The sequence below is a fragment of the Excalfactoria chinensis genome, chromosome 6, assembly GCF_039878825.1.
Source record: "Excalfactoria chinensis isolate bCotChi1 chromosome 6, bCotChi1.hap2, whole genome shotgun sequence".
NCBI classification, from domain to species: Eukaryota; Metazoa; Chordata; class Aves; order Galliformes; family Phasianidae; genus Excalfactoria; species Excalfactoria chinensis.
In genome coordinates, this window is record NC_092830.1 from 37284879 (window position 1) to 37312829 (window position 27951).

The following is a 27951-nucleotide window of genomic DNA, read 5'->3' on the forward strand; positions in this document are numbered from 1 at the left end:
AGCCGGGGGCGGAGGAACAGAACTGCGTCTGTTGGAGGATGAGGTTTTAATTACCGAACGCCCCCAATATGAGACGTTGCCTCCGCCAAAGGCAGTTTGGAGTGGGCTGTGTTTGCAGCGTGTAAGCAGGCAAGATTGCCAGGAAAGAGAAAACAGCAGGGGAGGGGGCTTCGCTTCTGGTTCTTTCTGGAGCACACACAAAAGCCCTGGGAGGTGTTTGTTTCCCCAAAATAACAAACTTAAAGATCTCTAACGGTTTATGCCATTTGTTTTGCCTTTAGATTCTCATTCCTTACATACAAGCACTGCAAAATAGGAGATTCTTGGTTGTCGCAGTGCCCTCCTGTGAAAGGAAACTGGAGCCCAGAGTGAGGCTTTAGGAGATGTCATCTGAGGAGCTTGAAATGCTGTTTAATTTTCCTCTTGCTTTGGAGAATTGTTGAATCTCAGTTCACAACTGCAGGCCAGCTGTTCTTCACCTCGGATGCATGGAAATATGCTCAGGTTTATCTGAAATTCCATCAGGTTCCAAATGAAAATGAGCGACGCTCCTCGGTTCTAAAAGAGGTTTATTAAGATAACTTAAACTAAACTGGAGTGTATCTGCTTAGTCATACCTGGTGCTCAAGTATAAAGAATGGCCTTTGTGTTACAGATCTCTGAGCTTTCCAGGAGGGACGTAGCACTGAAATTCAGACTCTCACACAACCCATTTGTTTTCAGCTTTCAGAAGCAGCAGCTGCACTGCCTGCACTCCCGGCTCACTGCGCTGTTCTGCTCTTCCTTCCTTTGGCATCGACTTGTGAAACCAATCTGAGTTACAGAACTGAATGCAGCAGCGCTTGGAGAAACACCTCTTTGAATTGAAATGCATCAAAAAGCAGATGGAAAGCTCTGCCATCTACCTGCAGGTACGTAACGTGGTGTGCCAGTGTGAGGAGCCTCACTTCCTCATGCACATTAGAGCTGAGCACACAAACACCAGTGGTCCCAACCAGCCTTTTCTTTCACCCATTTTCCTTTCATTTTGCCTCAGGAGCCCAGGTTTACTCACATGAATCCCACCCTCTTTAACCTTTCTACCCACGTGTGATATTTTCCACCAACTAAATGGTATTTCTTCATCCTGGTGGCAGGACTCTGCTTAACCTGCAGAGCCAGAGGGACGTATCAGAGCAATGTGCTAGCAAGGGAACTGCATGCTGACCCTTCCTTTCACTATGGGCAGTGAGCTGAGGTTCGTGCTGGGTCACATTGGAGCAAAAGGAGGAAATCTGATTTGAAGGGATGTTTTGTGCATGGTGCTGTGTGCAGTACCACGTGCAGTACAACAGGGCTGCCTTTGGAGGAGGCGGTTGGTTAAGTATAAGTGGGGTCTTGTTCCACTTCATGCACCTTCATTAGAACTCCTGCCCGAGCTTCATTATCAAATGCTCAGCTGAGTAGCTGGGACCACAAATGCCGGGGCCCAGGCTGCTGGCACTGCGGGAGTTTACACAGCATAGGAGAGCTCGATTTGGATTGAGAAGGGGGGCAGGGAGCGCCCTGCGGCTCCGTGCCTTCAAATGAGCCTCGTGTTTTTCTCTTCTGTGCTCCGTCGCCCGACCGTGGGGAGCAGGTCGTGTCCGAGGGCAGCGCTGGGAGTCCGCGTGGGAAACTTGTTTGGAGGAGGGGAACAAAACTCCTACACGTGGAGCTCCGGGCGGCGGTTTGGGGCGATGCGCGGGGCTGTGCGGGGCGCCAGGGGGCACCGCTGCACCGCAACTCCCGGGGCTGCAGCGGGACGTTCTGTTCGCCTTTACTGACGGTTCTGGGAACGGCTTTGCGCTGCTGGGGGCTGATAAGATCCTCCGGGGACCAAACGGCCGCCCTGTCACCCTGCGGGCTCCGCTCCCGACGGTGCCGTTCGGTCCCGGCGGTGCCGTTCGGTCCCGGCGGTGCCGTTCGGTCCATGCGGTGCCGTTCGGTCCATGCGGTGCCGTTCGGTGCATGCGGTGCCGTTCGGTCCATGCGGTGCTCCGCGGGGCGGGAAAGGGGGCGTGGCCAGGAGATAGACCCCGCCCCTTCCTCGTGGCCCCGCCCCCCGGTAAGTGCCAGCGCCCCCTGCCGGCCCGCAACGCCGCCCCGCGCTCCCGCCGCCCCGCCCCGCGCACGTGCTGCCGGCCCCGCCCCGTCCCGTCCCGCAGCGGGGGCTGCCGGGCTGCCCGCAGCGCGGGGGCGGCGCCGTGACGTCAGCGCTCCGCTCCGGGCTGCCCGCACCGTGAGGTCACCGCGCGGCCCCGCCGGGAGGGGAGGAGCGGCGGCAGCGGCAGCATGGCGGAGGCGGAGGCGGAGGCGCCGCGGGTGGGCGCGTGGCTGCCGGTGCTGGTGGAGCAGGTGGTGAACGACACGCTGGTGGTGACGCTGCGCTGCGGGGAGCGTCGTTTCGCCGGTGTGCTGCTGGACTGCGGCAAGAAGTACGGCGGGACGGGGGGGGCGGGACCGGACCGGATCGGGTCGGATCCCTCCTGCCGGTGCGCGGCGGGAACAAAGCGGCGCGGTGGTCCCGGGGCCGCCGCCTCGCCACGTGCTGCCGGCCGAGGCCTGCGGGGCGACCGCGCGAGACCCCACCTGAGCCCACCACCACCAGCAGCACCCCCGGCCGGGGGCGCCGCACCGGGAGGGCCTCGCGGGGCAGCGCCGGTCAGCTGCACTCGCCGTCAGCGTCCGCGTCTCCCCGTGCCCCCTCCCGGTCCCTCCCCGTGCTCCTGCGGTCCCTCCCGTAGCCCCGCGGCGCTCTCCCCCACGGCCGGGCCGGGCTCCGCTGGGTGCGCGGTGGGCGCGGAAGGACGGCGGTAGGGCTGGTTGTGTCCCGCCGGTAGGGTTGGTTGTGCTCCTAGGCAGGAAGGCTGCCCGGTTCCCCCCAGCCCTGTGCCGCCACCGCCCGGCCCAGCTGACCCCGAGCCGCCCTGCGGGACACGATGCCGCGCACGTTCCGACACCGCGAGTCGCGGAACGGCGGTGCGGCCGGCGCCTTTAGTAACAGAACTGCTGCTGTTACGGTCCGAACTCCCGATGATAATAGTCGGTGCTAGTTCAGAACGGGTATCAATGGAGGGACGGTGTTTCCTGCTCCCAGGCTGGAGGAAACTCGCCCCACGTGGCCGTGCCCGCCCCGAGCTGGGGGGGATGGGGCAGCCCGGCCCGGCTGCACCCGCAGCGCACGGCAGCGGACACCTGAGCCCCGGTGTGAGCGGCAGGCGGGGCTATGAAGGCCGGTGTGGTGGGTTCCTGTAGGGCGGCGTTCTGGGACAGCCAAACGGGATGGTTTTATGGCCTGAAATAACTGAAATGGACAGGCCCGGCTCTGGGGATGGTGCCGCTTCCCGCTGTCCTCCGAACAATGCTGACATCTTTGGCTGCACAAAGTGTGCTCGCTGCCTTGGCTGTTATTCGAGAGGCACCTGCCCTCTCAGCTGTCTCCTTGAGGACAAGGCTGAGCTCTGAGGACAAGAGCAGGTTCCCAGGGATACACACAGCCCCTGCAGCTCCTGGTGGCACCAACCACACAGCACGGCCTTTGGTAACCTCTCTCCTTAGTATCTGGGCACCTCGGTTAATCTTTTATTCCAGCAGGAGAGGAGCGGTGAGCTGGTACTGGAATCAGATTGATTCTGCCTTGCGTACTTTATGTAAGCTTTGGTTTTAAACTTTGGAGTCTTAATGAGGATCAGGTGAGAGAGAGGGTCTGTGACCGAGTGAAGGAGAGCAGAGCTGGGGCTCAGGGCATCACAGTGGGATCCCCAGTGGCAGCCCCTGACTGTCCTGCTGGGCAGCAGTGGTCGGAGCCCTCTCTGTACCTCCCCGAGATGTTTCCTGGCAGCTGGAAGGGGAGCAGTGCCTGGTGAGTGCCTGTGGGGCCACAGCATCTATGGCTGAAGCTGCTGCCTCATCTGTGGCTGCTCTGCATTGCTGGGGCTTTTAGTGACTCATCTGTACCTCATTTCAGAGATGGTAAAGAAGCTGAAACACTTAAAGATCCCCACCGAAGGATCTCTGGAAAGGCAGGGCAGCGAGTGCTGTCCGTTCTGGTGCTGTGTTTGGGGTGGATATTTGCTGAAGTGCTGTGTTGGTATTATGTTGCCAGGTGTCAGGCCTCAGCCAGGGATTCTGGTGCCCGAGATACGAGGTGCAGTTCTGAGCTTTGGTGCCGCAGAGGGATTCCTTATGGCAGTACCTGTGCGTGGTGTGGCACCTCTGCTTGGACCACACGTGCTGAAATGAGGCCTTGACCAACAGCACGTTGCTGCCCTTACCTTTGCTCTCCTGAAGCAGCGCCGTATTCATCATAACAAATAGTCACATATACAGAGACCAGGGGAGGAGCAGAACTGCTCCAGTGAGCCCACAGCTGGGAAGCATGAGATGCACAGCAAAGCCAGGTGCTGCAGGTTTGGGTGGGAAGCTGACAGCCAGGCACAGTGTGGGCAGTGTGGGTAAGGGCTCTGGGGGCTCCTTTAGGGCTGCACTGCACGTGTGTAGCACTGCCTTCCTGTGCCTTTACCAGCCTGTTCCCAGAGCGTGCAGCTTTGCCTGCTGGAACTCGGAGCGAAAGCTCTCTGCAAACAGTGGTGGAAAGAGGTGTTCATCTTGTGTCTCCTCCAGCACAGGAGTAGGGCACCTGTTCTAAATTTTGGAACGGTTACTTCTTTCAGCTGTGGGAATGGTTGCCTTGTCTTAAAAGGGAAAATACCGCGTTATTAGGATGCGGAAGTTTCTGTGTGTGTTTTTTTTTGCTTTTGTGAAACTAGTGTGTTAGCTGTGCAGCCGACCAGAGCTGCCCCTCGCACCACCCTGACTGTCTCCTCCATCTCTCACCCTGCTCCAGGTCCGGGCTGTTCTGCCTGCCCTCCTCCTTCCCGAAGCCCGAGGATCCTCCTGCCGCTGCCTGCGCCGTTCCTGCTGGTGGGGATCCCACGCATGGTCAGCCGCAGCCGCAGCCCGGGGACGACCAGGTGCCGCCGCTGCTGCCCGCGCCGCCCGGCAGCCTGCCGCCGTACCCACCCTACTTCGAGGGAGCGCCGTTCCCGCGCCCGCTGTGGCTGCGGCACACCTACAGCCAGTGGGTTCTGCAGCCGCCGCCGCGGGCCATCAAGAGGACACGGCGGCGTTTGTCGCGGAACAGAGACCCGGGGCGGCTGATCATGAGCACCATCAGGCTGCGGCCCAGGCAGGTGCTCTGTGAGAAGTGTAAAAATACCCTGAACCCCGAGGACGAGAACGCGGCGGGGCAGAATGCTAAGGCGAGGAGGAAGATGAGCGTGCAGGACAAGGAGCAGAAAAAGCACAGCGACTCCGAGTGCCCGGAGAAAAGGAACAAAAGAGAGAAGAGAGAGGAGGACAGATTTGCCGGGGAGCTGGTGCATCGAACGCCGGTGATCAAAATATCCTACAGCACGCCGCAAGGGAAAGGCGAGGTGGTGAAGATCCCCTCCCGGGTGCACGGCGCAGTGAAGCCGTTCTGTCCCGAACGGCTGCTGCAGAACGGAGAGGAGGACCGAGAGGAGGTCGGAGATGCTGAGCAATGTCAGGAAACCAAGTGCTGCGTGGACAAGGCAGCGGGCGGCCAGCTTGCTTCCATTCCCAAACTGAAGCTGACGCGGCCGGCGCATCCCAGTGCGGATGTCCCACCTCCAAAGATACGGCTGAAGCCTCATCGCATCAACGACGGTCAGAGTGTTTCTATTTACAAGGCAGAACTTATCGATGAGATAAATGTCCTTCAGAACAGCAGGGAGTCGAATCCCGGCGCGTTTTACGCCAGTGAATCGACAGACAGAGGTTTGGCTGAGATCTCTTCAGGGAGTTCGGGTGAAGACGAGGACTTTAAAAGGTTTCCCCAAAGTAAAGACGGACACGATAACTTGGCTTTCCTTATGAATTACCGGAAGAGAAAAGCAGATTCCTCTAGCTTGTCGGTGTGTAGTAATGACAGTCTAGACGAGTCCAAGTCTTCTAGTTCGGAGGTAACATCACCAGAAATGTGTGACTTTTTACCTGGTGATGACGCATCTGTGTCTTCATCTTCAAAAGATGAGCGTAAAATCGTGCCACCCTTGACGGTCAGGCTGCACACCCAGAGCGTGTCTAAATGCGTCACTGAAGACGGAAGGACTGTAGCGGTGGGGGATGTTGTTTGGGGTAAAATTCATGGCTTTCCGTGGTGGCCGGCACGCGTTCTTGACATAAACCTTAGCCAGAAGGAAAACGGGGAACCTTCATGGCGAGAAGCCAAAGTCTCGTGGTTTGGTTCTCCAACGACTTCGTTCTTATCTGTTTCAAAACTTTCTCCTTTCTCTGAATTCTTCAAACTGAGATTTAACCGCAAGAAGAAAGGGATGTATCGGAAAGCCATCACTGAGGCTGCAAAGGCAGTGGAGCACCTGACTCCAGAAATAAGGGATCTCTTAACACAGTTTGAAACATAACTGTGCCACCAGTACCAGGTGAGTGCCTGCTGGGCCGCTGCTTCCCTCCCAGAAACTTCCATGTCATTTTTTAACTAACGTTCCACTGCTGGCTTTTCTTTCCTGATCTCAGCAATTTAATATTAGACTTAAATTCCTGGGTGTGAGTTGGTGCTGGTAGTTTAGGAGGTGATAGGAGCTGTTAGCTGCACGGCTTTGGGAGGACCATGGGATCACTGCCCCGAATCCCAGAGGGGAGCACAAAGCAGCTGATGCCTTCAGGAAGGGAGCAGTGCTTGCTTGGAGAGCTGGTACAATTGCAGTGGGGTGTGAGAGCCGTTTGCAGCTGGGCTGTGGTGAGCATTGGTGGTAACTCACTTGAGACAGAACTAATCCTGAAGGGTCAGCAGCTCCAGGCTGTTTTCTGAACTAAAACTTCTCCTGGAGTCGAGGTCATGTTTATCATACCGAGGTGCTGATACCAAGCGGTTACTCACAAAAATCAGATGCTTTTTGAGGGTCCTTTCTTCCCCTGCAGTTACTGCAACGCCAGCACTGTTTATTTCTTATGGTGGCACTTTCTTTATGACCATTGAAAATGATGCTACTCAAAACCAGCTGGCTGGGGAGGAGTATTTCACAGGTGGCTTGGCTTGTTGCAGCATTGGCACATTGCTGCGGGCTGGTCAGGATCACCAACTGCAATTCTTCTGGTCTTCACCTGCAGCCTCTTGGAGGACATACAATTGGGAACATGAAAATGGGAGCTAATTATTTTTGATGCCTCTGTATTGCACTTCTGTTGGTTGCAAGTGTGAAGGGGGGTAGGAGAGGTCTCCCCTCCACCAAGCAGTCAGAACTTTGTCCTTGATGACAGTGCAGTGCCTGTAAGGGCTGGGTGTGGTGTGATGGGGACGGGATGGCTGTGCGTAACGCTGGTGCTGTGCGTAACGCTGGTGCTGTGCGTAACGCTGGTGCTGTGCGTAACGCTGGTGCTGCCTGCTGCGCTGCCCTCAGTGAAATCCATGGGGAAAATTCCATCAACTTGAGTAAGATCTGGAACTGTTTCACAACTTTCCAGTCGTCATTTCCTAGGTAGGATCTCATCTATGATACTGTTAAGCAAGGGGGTGGATTAGTTTTTAATCTGAAAACCATTACTTATCGTTAGGAAGTATCTTGTCAAATGTCTCTCTGTTATATAGTGTCCTGCGGTGGATTTTTACTGATTCACTATGTTGTCCTGTGAGCTCTTCACCGAGTTTTCTTTCTCATGGCATTAGGACCGTTCATGTGCATGAGCCAGTACTGCTCCTGCTGCAGGCTGCTCACTGTTCTATGCCTCAGCAACTGGAATGCAGTGGGACTGTGATGGGCAATGCTCCTACAATCCTGGGGGAGAAAAGCACTTTTGTACCCCTTGCTCACCATTTGCTTGAGGGTGATGAACTTTGTTATTCCACCCCAGCAAGCCTGGTTGGAGTGCATATTGAGATTGTGGCATGTTTGTCTCGTGGGCTCAGGGTTCTGGACAACCGGACAGTCAGTCCAGTAAGAATATGTAATGGTAGCAGCAGCATTTAAGCTTCAGTCTTGATCTTGCTGCTTGATTCTGTCTAAAAGCTTTATTATATTGAGAGTATTCAAGTTGGACCCAAATTTGTTACGAGGTAGATCTGGAGCATAAATAATCCTTATGCTCAGAAGGTGTTACCTGTGCCAATCAAAGAGTAATGGCCAGAATCCCTGACTCCTGGATAAACCAACCTGGGGCCATGTCAGCAGGATGGATGCTGTTGGCTGCCTAATCCTGTGAGCTCCGCTGTCCTGTAGGCACAAAGCAGAGGGGATGGAGCAGGCCTGTAAACTGAGGGGAAAGAGGAGATAATGAGAATGAGATGATGTGATGTCCATGGTTACACCATACCCTTCTTTCCCTGCATGTTGTTTGGCCAAGCCTCCCCGTGCACGTACAAATACTTAGAGGCATTTACCATGTACTGCTCTTGTGTTGGCCATCAGCTGGCTTTCTGAGGTTGGTTTTCTGCCTTACTTGTGTCTGAGGTGAGCTGCCTGCATGATGATTTGACCAACAACCGCATTTACGCAGAAGAAAGCGAGAAAAGCAGAACAAAACAACTTCCCATGTTCCACGTGTGCCATGTTTGCTCACATTCCCTGCCAAACCCACATGCTGGGGCTCTGCTACGTCACTTGGATGACAGCTCGTTGGGTCTGAGCTTTGCCCTCTATCTAGTTCTCTTCCGCCAGGAGCGCTGAATTTTATTGCTTTCCTTGAGTGATCCTCGGTAGCTCTGCAGTGTTTTCACCAGCTGTGAGTTGGCTGTTCTTAACTTTTCCCTCATGTTTGCATTTCCTTAGTCCTAGGACTTGCACACCGACACCTGAGCTACAATTCAGTGTCAGAAGGCTCTGGTCTTTGACAGGCAGCACAGCCTTGGATCAGTTACAGTTGTTTCCAGGGGCCAGCATGTGGCTGTAATACCACACTTTGCAGCTGGAAAAGTCCACTGTAGTGTGACTTCTCCGGGAGCTGCACGAGGGCCCCTTGCTGTGCTTGGGAGGTGTGCCTGGCACCTGCACTTTGCTCCTTACCATCCCAGGCACAGCAGAGCTTTGGAGCTGCTGACACACATTCTGTTGTGGATCTCTGCTGACGTACGGTGCTGTTCTGCGAGTCGTGCTGGAAAAAAACATACAAAGCATTCAGGTAATTTGTGAATGCATCCAAAACAGCGAGCGATTGGATTTGAAAACAAAGAAAACATTTGGGGTTGGAAAAGCTGGTGGGATCGCTTTGAGTGTTTATTATTGTCCTTATCCTTTTGCAAGGAGTGTACTTTATTAGAACCCTGTCACTGACTATTAAGCCAAGGCTTCTGGAGGAACAGCAGGGGGGCAAGCAGCTCGTAAAAGCCACGTTGTAAGACACTTGGTTTAGAGTGTAGCCAGGAGGAAAACACACACTCAGCATGTTCTCAGGCCTTGTAGCTTCTGCTTTTGTAGCCTCTGTGCAGGGCTGCCACCAGCCTGGCACTGTGTGTGCTGCAGAGATGGCTCCTGCTTCACGGCTGAGTTTGTACCTGGTGCTGCAGCACAGATACTGGCTCTGCTGGCTCTGAGGCTGGAGGCTGTTGTTAACAGCGGTGCCTGAAAGCATTGACAGCACCAGATCAGGTGGCCTCACTGGCTTGAGCCTCCCTGCTGGCCATCAGGTCCCATGTTCCCTGGGGTGAGAGCCAACACTTGGCTCAGCCCTTACTTGGGGTTGCTCCTACTGCAGAGCCTGGAAAAGTGAGTGCCTGGGAGCATGGAGGGCATTGGCTCTATCTGTCCTTAGGAATGCCCTTCAGTGCCCTCCGAAGTCCCAGCTGGGGGTGGGCTGTGTGCTCCCCTGCCTTCTGTGGGGCGTTGCAGGAGGATGGTTCAGACTCAGGTCCGGCCCTACAGCCCTGGGATCTCTGCAGCAGCACAGGGGCAGGAGGCTGCTGGGGACGGGACTGCTGGTGTCCCTGAGCCTGGTCAGCCTGGGAGGAGGTGCTCTGTGGCAGCAGCTGGCGATGCTAGAAATACAGTGGGGAACTCATCTGTCATGTACCAAAGTGGCTGTTGTGGAGAGCTGAGCTCTCGGTGATCAGAGTTTTGGACTGTTGCTTGGGGAAAAAGATGAAAGCCAGAAGAAACTGAGGCTGAAATACAGCGTGGAAGAGACTGACCTCAGCACCGTCTGTCTAGAGTGATAACTGTGAGGCTGTTACAGACCTTGTGTTGTCCTCAGCCCAGTTCAGGTCTGGGATTTGTCTCCAGAGGTGGTGGTTGTGGTCAGAAAGGCTTTCTGGGGGGTGGGGAGGCTGTAGCTGGGGGGTGGGGATGCATTTCTCAGCAGCCTGCACTGTGGGACATGCCTGGGAACCAAGCCCTGGTGCGGTGGCACTGCAGGCTGACTGCGCTCCATAGCTGATGCTCTCCTGAGAACAGGGCACTTTCTTGGATGGCTGCATTTGCTTTCTGCTCAATTTTGTGATAACATCATATTTGAACTTCATATTTAGTCCCGCAGCTGCATAAACTTCAAGTTCTTAGAGCTAAACAATTGCTCTTCTGTTATCTTTCACAGTGACTGAAAAGCCAGCTTATCTCTGGTTTTATACAGGCAGCTCTTTAATAGTAAAGCTCTTTGGAAAAACTGCTTGTAGGCTTTTGTATATATCTCTATATGGACCAAGCTTACAGTATGTGTGTCCATTTTTCTTTTCTGGTCTGGGATGTTCTTTATTCCCCCCCATCCCCAGGGATGCTGTGGCTGTGATACCATGAAATGTTACAAAGCTGCCTTGTTGAGGATTTTGGTTTTACTGCTGTTAGCTAATAGACCCTCCGCATCCATCCAGGCAGCCATTTGTCAACAAAGCGCCCTGCTGCTACATACAGCAGGAATCAAAGCTGGCTGCGTGCTCGCTATATATAGTAAGCTCTAATGTAAAATTTGGAACGTTGGGTTGTGACTTCACCTTCAAAGATGTTCATGTTCAGGGCTCTGTATCTGCATGCAGCCAGTGCTGCTTGCCAGCAGTTCTCGAAGCAGCATAAATCACTCTTCTTTTTCCTTTTCCTCCTCTCTGCTCTACCAGTGGCACCAGAAAGGTTATAGAACTGCATATAAAGCTGTGGTGATTGCTGTGGTAGCTGCAGTTCTGAAAACACCTACTTGGTCACGTGGGATATTTCAGCCCAGATGAGGAGTGCTCAGGATTTTTCTTGGCCTGGTTTCTGGATGGTTCAGTCAACTAAAACCAAGCATCCTGCTTAATTACTGCCTCTCAAAGGTCTTCCTTCAGACAGCTTGGAGTCAGCGTGGTGCACACTGACACAGAGTGGGAGAACAAGTCTGGAGCAGTCTGTGCTGCATACCTCTGGGACTGCAGCTGCACCTCTGGCGGCTTGTGAGCACTGCTGCTGCACTTGCAGACCTGTGGATCTGAGTTTGTGCCACCTTTTGCCACTTTCCCTCTGCTGCCCTGGGCGTATGGTTTGGAAATGCTGGTTGGCCATACGTTGTGCTATTTCTAACTGCATGCAGACTGCACAGATGCCCAAGAATGTGATCTGCTTACGTGAGCTGTAGCTTCAGCTGCCAAAGGAGATTTGTGTAAATGAAGGGCTTAGCAGCTCTCCTTGGGAGGACAGCAAGATCCTCTGCTGAGCAGTGGGGACCTCAGAGTGGAAGTGTTGAGCATGCAGTGGGAGGCTGAGGGGCAGCAGAGGGCTGGGTGGCCTCCTGCAGCCCTGCTCTGCTTTGAGAAGTGGAGTTTCCATCCTCATCCCTGACCTGTATGCATTTACTCATTTCATTTGTTAAAGTTACACTGTTGCTGCCTTCCCTTTATCCCAGGGCAAGGTGGGCAGATGGGATCTCAGGCTCAGGGCTTCTGACGTGCAGCTTAGAGGTGAGCACTGGGCAGCAGCGTGGGTGAGGTCCTTGCAGAGGCTGTCTGTCCTTCTGCCTCAGTTCATCCTCTGTCTGTTGCAGTTATAGGCAGATGTTTGCAAGTCTCCCCAGTAGAAAGACTGATTTGTGCCATGAAGGAATGGGGGATATCTGGGAACGGGAGTACGTTGTGTAGAGAAGGGTGCTGGTTCCTCTGAAGGAGAGAAGAGTAAGGTCCCTCCAGTAGCCAGACATTGTTAATGCCATGTGAAGGTGCTTGGCCCATTATTTGTGTTAATCTGCTCGATGCATCTGTTATGTACCCTGCCTCTACTTTTAACGAATATCTGGGCTTTGCATTAGCAAGTTTGGGGAGTCTTGCATGTCCTGAGATTGTATATATGTAGGCTTCTTGTGTCTGTCAGTGATGACGCAGTGTCCAGTGCCTCAGTTCTTGGACAGCTGGTCCTCTGCATCCTGCAGTCCCTGCACCCCAAGTCCAGCTCCTCAGCAAGCTGAAAGTGCTCTCTCTTCTGAGGTTTTCCCTTCCCCTGAGCAGGAGCAGATCCTACATGGCAGTGGTAAGGTCCATTGAGGGCAGGGACTGCAGGGCTGTGCTCTGGTCCCTGCATGGCTCCTGCATGGGTCTGTGTGAGCAGACACAGCTCGTGAGGACTATGTGTACTCCCCAGCATCGTGTGCCTCACCTTTCCCACTGCCTTACATTATCCGTGTAACCATCTCTTTGGTTGCTGGTGTGTGTATCTTTCTGGAAGAAAAGCAGAAGGGAAGAGTTGGGGTATAATTTAATGAAGGCTTTTTGTTTTTTTCCATTAAGTTGAATCTTTTCTGGAGTGAATGCTCCAAACCAGCGTACCAAGTCATTTCATCTGCATTATGTTTTCACTGCTGTAGGATCAGACAACCTTTTTCTTTTTGCTATGTGTGTACATTATGTACTTTCTGCTGTTGAAGAAATGAACTGTAGCCAAATTACCGGTTTAATTTCCTTTATGAGTGCTGACTTGCTCTGTTTTAATCCAAGCCAATAATCTGGTCCGCTGCCCACACCCTCCTTGTGAGCACGGACCCGCACAGCAGTGCCACAGAGGATGTCTGGGTGGGATGCCCCTCTGTGAGCACAGAGCCTGCAGCAGGACAAGGCCAGGGGAGCTCTGCTGTCACTTCCTGCAGCTGTTGAACCTGTAGTTGCGAGAAGCCTTCTTGGATCCCAACCTGCATCTTTCTGATCGTGGATAAGCTCTTGGTTTCAGGAGAGCTCTCTTTTGTTGTACAGTTTAGCACAACTGCAGATCATACCAATGTCCTGAGTCAGTCACTCTGTTACTCATACTTGTGTCAAGCTGCAGCAGTGTCCTGAACGCAGCCCATAAGGTACTGCTCTGTCACGAACCTTATTTTAAACACAAGCCTCTGAAGGTTTCCAGGGCAAAGTGGGAGGCTGTGAATGGCAGTCAGTGTGTTGCTGCTGCAGAAGGGCTGTGAGCTCTGTGCAGCGGGTCGCTCAGGACACCTGAGCTGGGCCAGCACCTGGAGCTGTGTGACCCTGCTGGGCACTGTGCCTGTGCTGGGACACTTCTGTCCTCCAGTGTTAGCCTGAGATCGCAGGGTGTATGCCTGGCCTGAGGGCTCGTTGCTACCTTCTCAACAGTGGAATGCAGAGTTTCTCTCTAGACAAAGTATTCTCCATCCATAATCTGCCTCTGAAGAGTCAGCTTCTTGCAAAACACGTTTGAGGGATATTCTACCAAGTCTGTAGACTTTGAAGGTTAATAAAAACTCACAGAAGGTGATTCGACTTTGTTATGACACCTCAGTTCCCCAGGAGCAGGATAATTCTGCTGAAAGCCGAAGGAGTTCATGGAATCTGATTGCAACCCTCTGAAATGCAGCTTTGGGGGTTGGCGTCCATGGTGCGTTAAATCAGATCTTTGAAGTCTTAAGTGAGTGTGCAATATTCAGAATCCTGGGTGACGGGGCTGTGCAAACTGGTGTCTCTTTTGGTTCCATGCCTGCAGAGGAGGTATTGGTGCCTTTTCAGCTGCGGTGGAAATGTAGTCATCTTTCTGTGCTTGGCATTGGCATTCTTGGTTTAACTGTGTTCTGTACTTATAAGTCAGAAATGTCAGCTGTGAAGGGCTTTTAAGTGTCTTTGATTTCTTGCTTCCTAGCATTAATCCTGTTTGCCTGCATGTCCTGTGGCTTTGACTCGGCCTCTCTAGCTGATTTGGCATGGACATGTGTTAGGGCCGATACATCTCAAACCAATTTCCTTTTGAAGTGTGTTGCAGAGATGCTTTTGCCCTTGAGAAGTGCAGGTGTGAATCCCTTTGCCGTTTTTCTTCTAATTCATTCATAAGTTGTTCTAAGTTTCGTGAAGCTGGTTCACATCTCTTCTGGCTTCTCCACATGGAGACAGATGGATGTGCCCTTTAAAGTTTAACTGACTTGCAGCACTGGGGCAAGTGCACCTTGCGAGTAGGACTGCAGGTAAGGTGCAGAAAGCTGCAGATTTGGACTGTTCTCTTTGGTAATTGTTCTCTGTGACGGGCCCATCGCTCTCCAGTAGGTGTTCCTCTGGGAGCCTGTCATCTGCCATTTGTAGAGGCTGATATTTAGTGGGAGTGCCAAAGGGCCTCAAGTCAAGTGCAAAGCAAACTTCATTACCACTTGGTATCTTCATCTCAGAGTGTATTCTTTAGCATTTCTAAGTTTAAAAAGATCATCTCACACACTCTTAATGCCTAAATACTCTTCAGAAATGGTTCGGTGTGCTTGGTCACGTCCAGCTGTCCAAGGCACTGGGTGACCCAAGGGGTCTGCAGCGCTGCTGTGGCACTGCATCCTCATGGAGCCTGGAGCAAACACCTGGAGCAGAAGGGAAGCTCCTGCGGTGAGAGGAGCTGTGTGCAGGGAGGCAGGGCTAGCTCTCGTCTTTGGAGGCTGGGCTTCTGCACCTCTTCACTTTAGATTTGTGTACTGTGGCAGTAGTTGGTGTCCTGAGCAGCTGCTGGTACTTGGAAAAGCTTCTGTAAGGCTTGCTGTCAAGAGGGAAATAATCCTATTCTATAGATCGTCTTTGAAAAGTGAAGGCAGGACCGAGCAGATGTTCTTTGTGTGGTGCTCTTTGTAGGAACTTGTGGCAGATTAACCCACAAGACCCCACCCTGAGCAGGGGCTTGAAAGGCTTCGAGGCAGGGACTGAAGATTTTTATTATCACTGAAGCTTATATCAGGTCTGTCTTGGAGAAAATTCCCACTCCTGCTTTAGATCTGTTAACTTGACAAGTCTCTTCCGAAGCTGTTGCTGCTGTTCCTGCCTGCTGAGCAAGCTAGAAGCAGCAGAATGCCAGGCTATATTTAGCCAAAATGCAGAGCGTGTGCCTCACAGCCAGTGCCGCTCAGTCTGTGCCTCTCCCAGTAACCTCTGCCTCTTTCACTTTCTTCAAGGTAACAGAAGATAAGAGCACAGCTGTTCTCCTAGGATGTCATGAAGTCTGTACACATCCTGACGCGCTCCCCAGGAGAAGCGAGAGGTTGCCTTGCACGTGACAGGAGGACGGGTTTCCTTGTCAGCTTGCGCCGCTTATCATCTGGGAGAGGTGACAGTCACTGGGACGTGGAGCTAGGAGGCTCTTCTGGTGTGAGGCTGGCAGGAGAGACAAGGATTTCTTAACCTAGGATGAGAATCTGACGAGTCATACAGCAATGAACTAGGAGAACAGCAAAATACACACCTTGGAATGTATTTATTACAAAAAGTTAGCTATTCTTGATAAAATCCCCCAAATTATGCTGCTGCTTATTTTACTTACAGATTTCACACACTTCTAATTTTAAAAGCTACCAAACATTTACTCCATTGTGTACTCTGAGAAATGTAATTGGAGCGAGACATACAGGAGAATGAAATCATTGTAGTGTCTTAAGTACAATGGACTCACTTTCGTGTCTATTAAAACTTGGAAAATGTGCACCGCGTAACCATGTGGCCGTCATTGCGTATGTTAAGGCTTTTTAAGGTCATTTGCTGCAGAGCTGAGAGAGCTGATGTTTTCAGGTCCGTGAACAAGGAGTCAGTGGGTCACTTGGACAGCTGTGTGTCCTCGGTGAGTGCTCGGAAGTCACCCAGAGCAGTGGGCAGCACAGCCTTGGTCCTCGTGCAGCGCATGTGCAGAGGTGAGTGGTTGGCCTGGTGGCACCAGCTGGAGAATGAGCCGACTTGTGTGTCCGCACCTCCTAGTCAGCGAGTGTGATATAAGGCCTCTTAAACACATAGATAGAAGAGGTCTTCATCCTCATGCATTACCAGAAGCGACTGGCAGTCTTTAAGGGAAACAGAGGAAAGGAGCGGCCTGTCGGCCTACAGAAATGGTTTGGGAAACAAAGTGACCTGTGATGAAACTTCTGGAACTGTATCACTGAGTTTCTTTTGCTCTGCAGCTGTCCAGCTTTTCCCTAGAAAAAGGTCCTGTCTAGGGTTTGATAATGTGTTGCTTCTGGTGCTTGGAGAAGAGTTCAGAGTTGCCCCTGCTAGGTTAAATGGTATCTGCGTCTGCTTGAAGATTAACTTGTAGCTGAAGAACCATTGCACAGATTTTGCTTCCTGTTTCTTCTTAATCTGTTGCAGCAAGTGCTGTGATGAGCAGTTGTCAAATTCAAAGAACGAGTGGAAAGGAAAACATAGAAGCTTGTGTTTTCTTGATTCATGCTGGTTATAATGTGGTATTTTGAACGTCAGCAAGAGAGACCCGAACTTCCCCTTTCTGCCTAACAACAACAAAGTTCAACATGAGAAGTCCAACAGCAGAAAATCCCTTCTGCTCAGTCTCAACAAGAGCACGCAGTCAGTCAAAAACGTTTCCCTTAAAACTGTAGAAAGGCTGCGGTAAACGAGCAAACTAAAATGCATTGCTAAAATAGGACATCTGTCTCCCAAGGTCAATTTTGGCTACCTCTGCAAACAAACAGTTTTCCTGTTTGCCAGAAATAAATGTAAAAAAAAAAAGACAGCAGTGTATAGAGAAGGAATGTGTTCCTGCACCTTGTGTACAGCCTTTAAGAAGCAGTTGTTTACCTGGGCATCTGCTGTGCCCATCTCCAAAACAGCATGTGTAGCTGGCAAGGATGCTCTGTGCACTGAGTGCTCCCACTCATGGGGAAAAACAGTTTGGCCTTTATCAATCTGTCTGTCTTTTTTTTCCTAGCATCCTCTCAAGCTTAGGGTTAACTGGTGGCTATGTGAGGTGAGTTCTGTGTTTGCTGCTCACACGCTTCTTCATTGTACAAATCCCCTGCCAAGATGTGTTGCAGAGCGTTCTGGCTGCAGTGGCAGCAGTTAGCTGACAGGAGTTCCAGGTAGACTGCTGGCTGCTTAAACAAAAGGGCAAAGTGAGAAGAAGCAAAACCCTCGTGCCCAGGAAAAGCACCTACCTGGAGCTACAACGACCTGCAGATGGGTGCTGGTTGCCCCAGGCGCAGCTCACATTCTGAGTCTTGCTACCTGCTGGGTCAAGTTCTGAGGCCTCGTGCTCTGTGCCGCTGTTCTCCATCCTTGTGTCAGTGCTGCAGACAACGTGGAACAGATAGGGAAGGTAAGAACAAGCCCAGTGTCCTTCTCTTGACACTGGCTGTGGTCCCCAGGGTAGGGTTGCTCAGAGCGGGTGTCCAGGGGGCCTTCCCATGGGAAAGTGGTGCTGCACTTCGACCCCTGCTGCCTGTAAGCGCCCCAGCAGGTATTGGTGCAGTGACAACCTGCCACTGTCAGCGTGGGCTGTGCCAGCACTGTGCAGAGCAGTCCCTGCAGTCACATCTGCAGCCTCCAGCTTTGGGTCCCACCGTTTTCCCCAGGGCATGTTGTGTACCCTGGGAGGGGCTGCATCCCCATGCCTGTGTGGGACATCCCTGAGGCCACTGAGCCCCGCACAAAGTGAAGAATACTTTCTGCCACCTGGTTCTGCCTGCACATGGGGAGCTGAAGGGGAACTGTCAGTGCTGAGCCCTGGCCCTCTGTCAGCAGTCACACGGCCCAGACTGGCTCACTGCCCTCTGAGGAGTTGGGGGGGACTCTGGCGCTTCCCAAAGAGCTGGGGGATGGAATCTGGTGGCACTGTTCTCTGTATCCTTAAGCTGCCAGGACCCGACACGTGTTTGTGTTAATGCCAGCTTAAAGGATGAAGCAGATGAGTGAACTCAAAGAGCTGCAGGTGAGTCAGCAGATGGACACTGCTTCATTGTGCAGTGCTGCAGGGTTGCAGTATAGACAATGCAGTGCTCAGGGCTGTGCGAGCGGCCTGTGTGTCCATCCTCAACCCGAGGCTCAGCTCTACAAGTGGATTACACAGCAGCCCTAAGCAGTGTCCCCCCAGCACAAAGCTCGGCTGTCCATCTGCAGATGGGAGCTGAAGAAGCTGGCTCACTGAAATGATTGTTCTTTGGTTTTGGCAAGGCTTAAAGCAGAAATCTCACAGCAAATTGCCTTTTGGCCTTGTCCACGATGCAGATGAGTGATAAGAATTCTGATGCAAATGCAGAAGCAAAAGCCAAGAACATACTGGTATTCCATTTCTTATCTGATTTTAGGAAGTTAAGTGGAATTTCTGTCGTATTAATGATGTGAAGTTCTGAACAGCTCACTGTAGTCTCTTGGAGCAAAGCTCCATTAGGCTCAAAAATAAGTGGAAATTCTTCAGGGATAGTAAGTTGTTTTCAGTATTCTCTGCCAATTGGTTTTGTGTTACCCACTGAGCACCACTAACTGGCTCCTCTGTCTGGTGACACTCTTCTTTTTGCTCAGTTTTTCAGGTTTCCCTTCATATAATTCTAAAACTTGCATGTGGCTTTAGGAAATGGTGGGGCTGCTTCAGTTCACTTCAGTTCCTGTTACGCTAGCAGCTGATTATAGCCTTCTCTGCTCCACGCTGCGGTTGTGGAGGTTTCCTCCTGAGCACTACAGCTGTGCTGCAGCTCAAACAGCTGATTTTCTCAGCGTAGGGCCTGCAGAACCAGAGTTTGTTCTTTGGTGTGTTTTGGGTAGGGATTTTTCAATACTTTATTCTGACTGAAATGTTGAAGCTATCACTATTTCCTTGCAACAAGGCGTTCTGCAAATGTTCTGTATCTGTAGCTTGCAGCTATGTGTGCGCAACCCACCTTCCCTCAGCCTCACATCTTGAGCAGGCTGTCAGGTCTGGGACCCCTCAGCCCCCACTGTGAGAGCTGCCTCTGTCCTGCGCTGCCCAGTGGGTTCACACCCTCTGAATGGGGAAGTGGGGTGTTCTATAGAGCTGGAGACTCATTTGGTTATATCTGGTCAAGAATAAGGTTTCTTAGCAGTGCTGTAATCCTCTTTTCTGACTGGCACAGCTGGCTCTGATGAACCCAGCAGGTGCCCTGGCTTAGCAGCACCTGTGTCTTGGTGAGCTGTGGGATGCCCCTGTGATGGTGCCATTTGGGCTTGGGCTGGTGGTCTCCCATCACCGGCTGCTGGCTGACCCACCCCGCTGTGTGCTGCGGCTGTGCTGGCTGGCGCTGCGGGGCTGGGCACTGGGGGAGCAGCCACGTGCTGCTGTGGGGAGCGCAGGCATGCACTGCTGCCAGTGGCAGCATGGTCTGTGCCAGTGGGTTCTAGATAAGCATCCTCATGTCGCCATGACCTCTCCAAGCTGTGTTCATTTATAATTTGCACAACTGAAGTTTTGTTGGTACAGAAAAATGGAATTTTCCCGGTGGCAGGAAGGCTTGGCAGATGAGTCATTGGACTTCATTAGCTAATCTTAGATCTGCTGTGAATTACTCAGTGACTGCTGATACAGTGTGGGCTCACAAAGTGCTTGTTCCGAGCACTTAATTTTAGAATTTGGGTCTCTTCTCCAGCAGGGAAAGTGCATACATGGGATCGATGCCACCAGTGTCTGTGCATGCTGCTTCCCAGGGGCTGGGAGCAAGGGCTGGCCTCGGAGGTACAGTGTACTCTGAGATTAAGCCCATATGTGAATCTCAGGTGAGGGTGCAGAGAATGCAGACGGTGGGGACCACATAAACTGTACCCACACTGTGCTCCTGGTTCCCCCACGGCTGTACTTCCTGATCCAGGAGTGTGCTAATGGCCTCTGCGCATGCTGGGCACCATTACTAGGGGCTCTGCTGCCAAAGGTGTCCTGTGCCAGGCTGTAGGGCTCCTGACTCGACACCCACCTGCTATTAGGGGGAAATATTCCTGATTGTATGCTGTGTGGTCGTGGTGGGATCCAGCCCTGAGGTGTGGCAGTCTGTGAGGAGGGCACTTCTCAGGTGCATTGACACAGCTTCGGTGCCCACCCTGCTGCAAGGACGTTGGTTGCCTGTCCCACGACTGCCTTGCCACCCCGGTGCTACTGAAAGCACAGTGCCTGCTTGCTGCTTGTGTATGTCTTGTTGCCTTGAACGCTTGGCTTCTAGGTAGCAAATGCAGCTCTTCCTTCTGCTTAATTTTACTGCCTTGCTGAGACTGTAAAAACAGGAATGCATCCACAGCACTTGTGCCAAAGGGAGCATAAGTGACTTGTTCTGCTGTGTGTGGGATAAGCAAACACAGGCACTAGAGGGACTGCAAAGGTGCTCAGCATGCTCAGACCATGCTGGGCAGCAGTGGCTACTGAGGTGCACCAATGGATTAGGAGGGCTGGGGGGTGAGCTCCTTCTTAGGGAACACTGTGCAGTTTGGGGGGGAGGGGTGGCGTGCTGGAACTCATAGGTGGGGCCAGCCAGATCCATGGGTGTGCTGTGCTCAGGGACCTAGAGAGCATGGCCTCCAACAGCACACAGCAGTCAGATAGCAGGAGAGCAGGAGCTGGCTCAGAGCTGCAGCTGTACTGCCTGCAGTCATCTGACAGCTCCAGAGCAGAGTCAGGTTTGTCAGAGGAGCTGCATTTGGTTTTATGTAGCGCAGCCAAGGGGAGCACGAGGCACAGGACGCTGCACACCCCACTGACTGCCGTGCTGTGTGCAGGGCTTCCAGCAGCATCTGGGCTGTGCGCAGTGCGCAATGGCAGACGTAGCACAGGCACATCAGCATCTCCCTGATGTGCTCAGTGCTATCTCCTCCTCTGTTCGGACTGTAGGGACCTCTGGAGGTAGGCTGATGCTTGCTTGGCTCAATAGCATCTGCTCTCCAGTGTTGTTATTCTCTCTGCTCTGCTGTCCCCAGCCTTCAGTCCCACCTGAAGGAGACGTAGTAGTGCAGTGCTGTGCTCCGACTGTGCACAGTTCTACCTAAATTTAATTCATCCCTATTTCAATGTGAAACCATTCTTAACATCACAGATGTTAATTATCAGCTGCAATTGACGCTTTTCCCTCCTCCCACTGCAATACTGGGGATTAGTTGCCATCAGCCAATTACAATCAGGTGCTCACACAATGGTGATGGTTATGACACACACTTTTCTGCGTGATGTGCTCAGCATTTCCTTTGTTATTAATACTGTTGTCTTTTAGAGACACAAAGAAAAATGTTTTGTGTAGAAGAGCGTTTCTTGTGCAGGTCTGTGTGTTTCTCCCTTTGCTACAAGTCAGCAAACTCAATTCAATGCCCATCGACATAATCTGTCATTGCAAAACTGGTCCTGACGTTATCTTCTGGTGTGAAGGAGTGCCATGGCCAGAAGTCAGGACCTTCATCCTCTAGGATGAAACAAGGTTGTGAGGAGACTATGAGGCCAGAGCAAATCCCAGCCAAGGCAGAGCGAGCCCTGCTGCATGCTGTCCCTGGTGGCTTCTGAGCACAGTCAGCAGGAGAGCTGGGATCCCGGCAGCACCACGTCATCCCTTCTGCACACCTCATGCTCTGACTGCTGTGTCCTGGTGTCCAAGGGGCCCTGCCTGACAAGGCAGTACTGCAGTGAGCAGCTTTGTGTACGTGCATGTGTGCAGCTGTGGCTGTGTGTGTGTGCAGCTGTGTTTGTGCAGCTGTGGCTGTGTGGGGATGTGCAGCTGTGGCTGTGCACACCGAGCAGGCTGCCCATAGGTTGACACAGGAGTCAGGAAAGCAGCGCTAGTCCCAGTGCTGGTGCCTCTGTGTGCTGATGCTCCCTGATGGCAAACAGAGCAGGCGTGGGCCTGAGAGTCCCCGCTGTGTGCCTGGGAGGTGCCTGCTGCTGTCAGTGCCCCATAAGGGAGCTGAGTGTGGGGCGTTGGGGCCTGAGCTCGTTGTGAGGTTGATCTCAGGCATTAAAGCTGTTCTGAGGGGAGCACTGTTAGGGAAGCTCTCATTAATACAACATATAGCTGACATCTGTGCCTTGGACACTATAAAGAGCATTCGGAGCATGTGCCGATGTCTTACCATTGCTGAAGTCCTCAACCACTGTGTAATTACCCCCTGCAGAAACAGCAGGAGTGTCCAACTGCCATCAGAGCCAGAGGGAGGCAATGGGGGCCAGCACTGTGCCCCACACCTGGGGCTGCCCTCCCCCAGCAGCTGTTCTTTCTCTGCTCAAAGCACCCGTGTTGGAGCTGGAGCCTGGGACGGGCCGCGTTTGTTTGTTGATGTATTTATAGATAAGGTGTGTTTGTCCCCGGCTGTCCCGTGCCGCAGCCCGCCCTGGTGCCGCAGCTCTCCACAAGTGTTATTTTGAGCTCTGGGTGCACGGTGGCCAAACAAGCTGCAGGTTTTATTTCCAGAGGAAGCAACAGAGATTTCTGCACACTGCGCATTTGTGACACGTACAGAGCACTGATGGCCTGGGGGGAAACTGCAGCGCTGGCTTTTTACGAGGCAGCTTCCAGGCATACACCTGGCTTCAAGCACGCTGGTTTGCAATTAAAATTTTCCACTTGGCTTGATAGATATTTTGATTCACTTTTCCTCATTACATGATGAAAATATACCCACATGTGTGGCACACTGATATGTTTGTCTTAGAGATCTATTGATTTCCAAGGAGAAATCAACTGAGCTGAAAGCTCAGAGCGCTCAGGTGGGATGACACGTTCCTAGGCTGAATTTTCTGGTCATTTCTGGAAGGCTCACGATGGAATTCCATCCAGCTTTTTGAGGTTGGGAGTTACTCTTCTTTCTCAGTTAAATCTCATGGCTAAAAGGGAGCACTTTTCCTTTGATGCAGTAATAATAATAATTAACAGCAGTACTTTTCAAGAGGCTACGTGTAAATTGGAAGGTCAGTACATTGGGAGCCGATAAATGTTCTTTCCCCAGTGCATTGTATCTCTCTGGAATTCACTTCTGCAGAAGATTTAAACAAATAGCTTGGCTGGAATGGAAGGAAACCCGTGGCTGATGTCCGTGGCCGTGTACAGCCACAGCTGTGTGGCTCCAGCAGCTCCATGTGGCTCTGAGCTGCCCAGCGGTTCTGCAGGCTATAACTTCTAAACTGTGCTGGATAAAAGCTGAGGGTCGGAAAAGCTCCAGCAAACCCCGTGTACAACAAGTTTGTTCTTAGCTCCGGGAAATGGAACCATGCCTGATGGTTTTGCTGCTCTGCCACCACCAGTGGGGCAGTGAGAAGCACCATGCAGCCCTGGATTCCTCACTGCTCCATTGCAAAGTGAAGGAATTGCTCAGCCTCGCTTCTCCTGTCCTTGGCAGGCCCGAGAGCTTTTTGTCTTCCTTGTGGCTGCAATGAGCTTTACTTGGTGCTGACTTCGGATCTGGAGTATGTCTGCAGCCTCCTGGCAGCCCCACAGCGTGCTCAGCAGAACCCACTGGGTGCCTGTGGGAGGGCCTGCAGCAGAGCACGAACGCTGTGCCCACAGCCAGCAGCAGGTGTGAGCAGGATAGATCTGAATGCAGACCTATTGTGTGCGTATTGTTTGTCATTAGTGTAATTAACTCGAGGCTTCCTCTGGAGATCCATCTGGCCAAAGTTCTGCAGGGTGCCCGTGGTGGAGCAGTGTGCCCTGCTGGGGTACACCAGAGTTCTTTGGGATGGGTCACAGGACACACAGAGCTGGCTGGGTGCTCAGGAAATCTCTGACGTTTGTGTTGGGCTCTCCACGTGTCCTTTGTTTCCTCCTGGCTCCCTTCCTCTCTTTTAAACGATATGGTACAATATCATGAACGACAAAATGATGTTCCATTCATTCTATCCGTGTTCTTATTGACAGGGCTAGAGAACAGGGTGACTGTGCGGAAGGGCCCAAAGCTCCATTTCTCTGCAATGAACGCAGACTTTAGGGAATGCACTCTTACACTCTTTTAAGTTCTTTTTCAGAGCTAGAAAAAGGAAATGGAAATGTTTCCCTTTGGTATGTCTGCATCCTTCCCACTAAATGAGTGATTTCCTTTTTCTCTGTGCTGATGAGGAAGTTCTCTTCTGTGGGATCCTGCTTTGATGTCTCCTGAAAAGAAAAGTCGAATTAGCAAATCCACAGGAAAGCATTAGCATGGCATTGTTCCCGGTGTCTGCGAGGTGGGGATTAACCCTCTGACTTGATTCGTGCCAGCTTCAAACAGACCAAGAGAATGGGAACGCAGCAGGCTTACCTCCGTGTCAGCTGCACCACCTGCGGGGTTCCCAGGCACCGCGCTGCCCGCTGTGACAACACCCCCATTCCTGCTGGTACCATGGAGCCAGCCCTGCTCCCTGCATGGAGCTCCCAGCCCGGGTGAGGACAGCGCTGGAGGGCTCTGTCTGAGCTCTGATTCTGTTTTCAACTTCCATTTGCTCAGCAGAAGCTTTTGCCTCATTATCTCCGCTATATGTAGTTCCCTTTGTGTTGTGTTTCCCCACTGTTGCCATGTTGGGACTTAACTGATAATTTCTGTGCCTATCGCTGGTATCAGAGCAGTGCACTAACAGGACTGAACCAGGGGAGACTGCAGTGGGAGAAGAACCAACAGCCTAAAAATGAACCCCGGATCCCAGGGCCTACGTGAGCACAATGCACACTGTGCAGCACCCGGCAGCAGCGGGACCTTCGCTATGCAGGGATGGAGCAGTGCTGTGTGGGGACGGAGCAGTGTGCTCCCAGTGCTGTGCAGGGATGGAGCAGTGTGCTCCCAGTGCTGTGTGGGGATGGAGCAGTGTGCTCCCATTGCTGTGTGGGGATGGAGCAGTGTGCTCCCATTGCTGTGTGGGGATGGAGCAGTGTGCTCCCAGTGCTGTGTGGGGATGGAGCAGTGTGCTCCCAGTGCTGTGCGGGGATGGAGCAGTGTGCCCCCAGTGCTGTGCAGGGATGGAGCAGTGTGCTCCCAGTGCTGTGTAGGGATGGAGCAGTGTGCTCCCATTGCTGTGTGGGGATGGAGCAGTGTGCTCCCATTGCTGTGTGGGGATGGAGCAGTGTGCTCCCAGTGCTGTGTGGGGATGAAGCAGTGTGCTCCCAGCACCTGAGAGCAGAACGTAGGGTGCATGCCCAGCCTGTGCCCTTCAGCAGCGCAGTGCTGAGCTGCAGTCCCTGGGCTGCCAGCTGCAGGGCACGCTGCACTGAGCGCAGTTTGTGCAAGGTCAGCCCTCATTGCTACACTCTGCACTGCAATATTCAGAGCTTTGTTTCACCCCTCTCATGCATGAGATGTCAAAGAGATACAGAGTGCCTTCCAGCAGAGCCCCAAGGCTGTAGTATACGGATCTTGCGGCTTTCAAGGTCTCTCTTCCAGGTTTTCTGCCTCCCTGGGCAGGAACACAGGGGTGCTTGCAGCTTTCACACTGGGGTGCTGTTGTGTTTTTGGTTGGGGCTGTGCAGAGCACACCATGCTGCCAGGAGGGGTCAAGGAGCTGCACCACACAGTGGGGAAAAGGAGAATCCCAGTTTGTGGGTGGCAGAACCTGGATCTGAGTGTTGGTCAGACCTGAATCACGCGGGGAATTCCCCGGCGCTCCCTTGCAGGGTGACAGCGAGGAGCAGCGCTGTTAGAGCATGTGCAGTGCTATCAACGCAGCAGTGCGTCAGGGTGGGGTGATGGGAAGTGGGGAGAGCCTGAAACCAGCCTGAAACCGGCCTGACGGGAACCGCTCCCGCATGGGAGGTGTGTGTGTGGCTGGGAAGCGCCAGTGATGTCTGCCTGCTGCACCACGGGGTTGCTGGGCTGCAGAAGGGCAGGAAGCATTCCTCCCTAATAATGGAGGTGTTCTCCTTCCTCCTCTGTTATGCAAACGCATGTGTGTGTGCAGTGCTTGGTCTCCTACCCACACCAGCATGGTTTGGCAGCACCATAACCCCTGTGCTGCCGGCCGCACCAGGCCGCACCGTGCGGCCTGCATTCCAAACACTGCTGGTGGCAGTGCGGTGAGCAGGGACAGCAGCTAATGAGGCTGTGCCATGGACTGCTGCTGGGAGCTCCTGGCAGGAGCTGTGTGTTGGTATGGCCCAGTGAAGGGGTTCTCTGCTATGAACGCAGCAATTGAACTGTGTTCCCAATGAGTATCAGGAGAGTGGCACCACAGGGACGCATTTGGGACCAGCACCGGCTCTTCCCACATATCCCACAGCACTCCTGGTGTGAGGCCTCAGTGCCACACAGCTGGGACCCATTTACTGTCCAGTTCTGACATTTTCCATCCATACTGTGCTAAAACTTCACGTTAGACCCAGTTCAATCTGTTACCTTGTCTCCGATTAAATCCAGTGTCAGCCATGAGGGCTGTGCTTTGTGTGATGCTGAATGCATCTGCAGGCAGCAGAGCACCACCAGCATCACACAGCACAGCTGCCAGCAGCATGCTGAGCGGGCACTGATCCCAACTGCTGAGTGCTTCCACCATCTGAAACCAGAGAGAAATGAACATCGTGTTCAGGAGGAGAGGAAGCAAAGGAGATCCATGGGTCAGATGTGGTTGGTGTTTCAGCATCTGGCCAAAGGTCTGGGGAGTGGAATCTGTTGCGGAACTTTGCTGATGACTTCATAAAGGTCTGCCCAAAATAGTTCAAACCATGAATCACTCTTGAAAGTCAGAAAGTATTTTGTAACTTCCATGCATTGAGGATAAACCCTCAGCATCCTGTTTGCATGCTGGCTCTTGTCCCAGGGCTTCAGGCTGGGCTTTCCACCTGGGGCTCCCCCCTGGCACAGGCGGCTTCAAACTCACCTCTGAGACATCTGAGCAAAGCAAAATGCAATTCCGACTCATCACGTATGGATGGATGGATGTTGATTCACCTACTGGAAGGAGGAATGTCTGTATCTCCTTATTTGCATGGCCCCCACTCAGGGCTGGTTCATGTTTCTAAAGAGCCAATTCAGTGCTGAGTCAGTGCCGCATCCCTGCGGGTCTGAACACCTCCATGGACGGGGCCCATCCCTGGGCAGCTGTGCCAACACAGCACCAACACAGCACCATTCTTTTGCAGAAGTAACCCAGGGCCAACGTGGGGCAGCAGAATGGGACCTCAGCTCTCTGCAGCCTCCTACAGCCCGGCACTGCTCTGCAGCTCCCAGTAGCCTTAAGGAAGAGGCTCTACCTCCTGTGCTGGTTTCTGACAGTCTCTCTCCTGTTCCAGGTCCCCGGAGCTCTCTGTTGGAGACAAGTGGAGCCCAAGCTGCGAGAAGCAGGTGGGCTTTGTGGATGCCTTTGCTGCCCATTGAGCTGAGCCGTGGCTGTGAATCCTGCCTGAAATCCAGAAACTTCTCATTTCTTGGGTAAAAGCCCTTCTGTTATGAATGATCACTGCTGAGGGGAACCTCAGGCTGCTCTGCGTTCCCAATTCTCAGATGCCATTATTTTACTATACAAGTGCCAAAGAGCGACTATTAATTATTGAATTATGCTTTAGGATGGGCATTAGGGAATGTGATTCCTGTCTTGCCTTTCAGGCTGAGGAATAATTGCTTTACCCAGTAGGCACTCCCCTGGGATTCTCCTGTGTGTTTCCATTAGCTGCAGCTGTAGGACAGTCACCAGCTCTGTGGGAGCTGCATTCCCCACCTGCTGTCACTGCAGGAGCTCTGGCCCAGCTGTTTGGGACCCAAAGGTGCCTTCTGTGGGACTGCACTCCCTTGTGCCACAGAGGTGGGCTTGTCCCATACAGCGCCGCAGTGTGTCCTGCTGGGACATTAATCAGAGGAAATGTGAAGGCACTGACCTCAATGGGTGAATC

General features: G+C 52.8%; 1 protein-coding gene across 2 annotated transcripts; it reads left to right on the forward strand.

The window, feature by feature from the left end:
* Nucleotides 1–2224: 2224 nt before the first annotated feature.
* On the forward strand, nt 2225–27951 carry PWWP2B (PWWP domain containing 2B). Of its 2 annotated transcripts, none has more exons than XM_072340182.1 (3): nt 2225–2456; nt 4868–6485; nt 27355–27951. In XM_072340182.1, exons 1-2 carry the CDS (start codon nt 2314–2316, stop codon nt 6465–6467), a joined length of 1743 nt encoding a protein of 580 aa, XP_072196283.1. In that variant the 5' UTR covers nt 2225–2313; the 3' UTR covers nt 6468–6485; nt 27355–27951. The 2 variants fall into 2 exon arrangements, with proteins under 2 accessions (XP_072196283.1, XP_072196282.1); XM_072340181.1 differs by lacking the exon at nt 27355–27951 and adding an exon at nt 15367–16849.

Bases quoted from the DNA above. Each gene is read 5' to 3' on its own strand.
- PWWP2B (XM_072340182.1), top strand. From the start codon at position 2,314: ATGGCGGAGGCGGAGGCGGAGGCGCCGCGGGTGGGCGCGTGGCTGCCG. The intron at 2,457-4,867 runs GTACGGCGGGAC...ACCCTGCTCCAG, and splicing joins CTGCTGGACTGCGGCAAGAA to GTCCGGGCTGTTCTGCCTGC.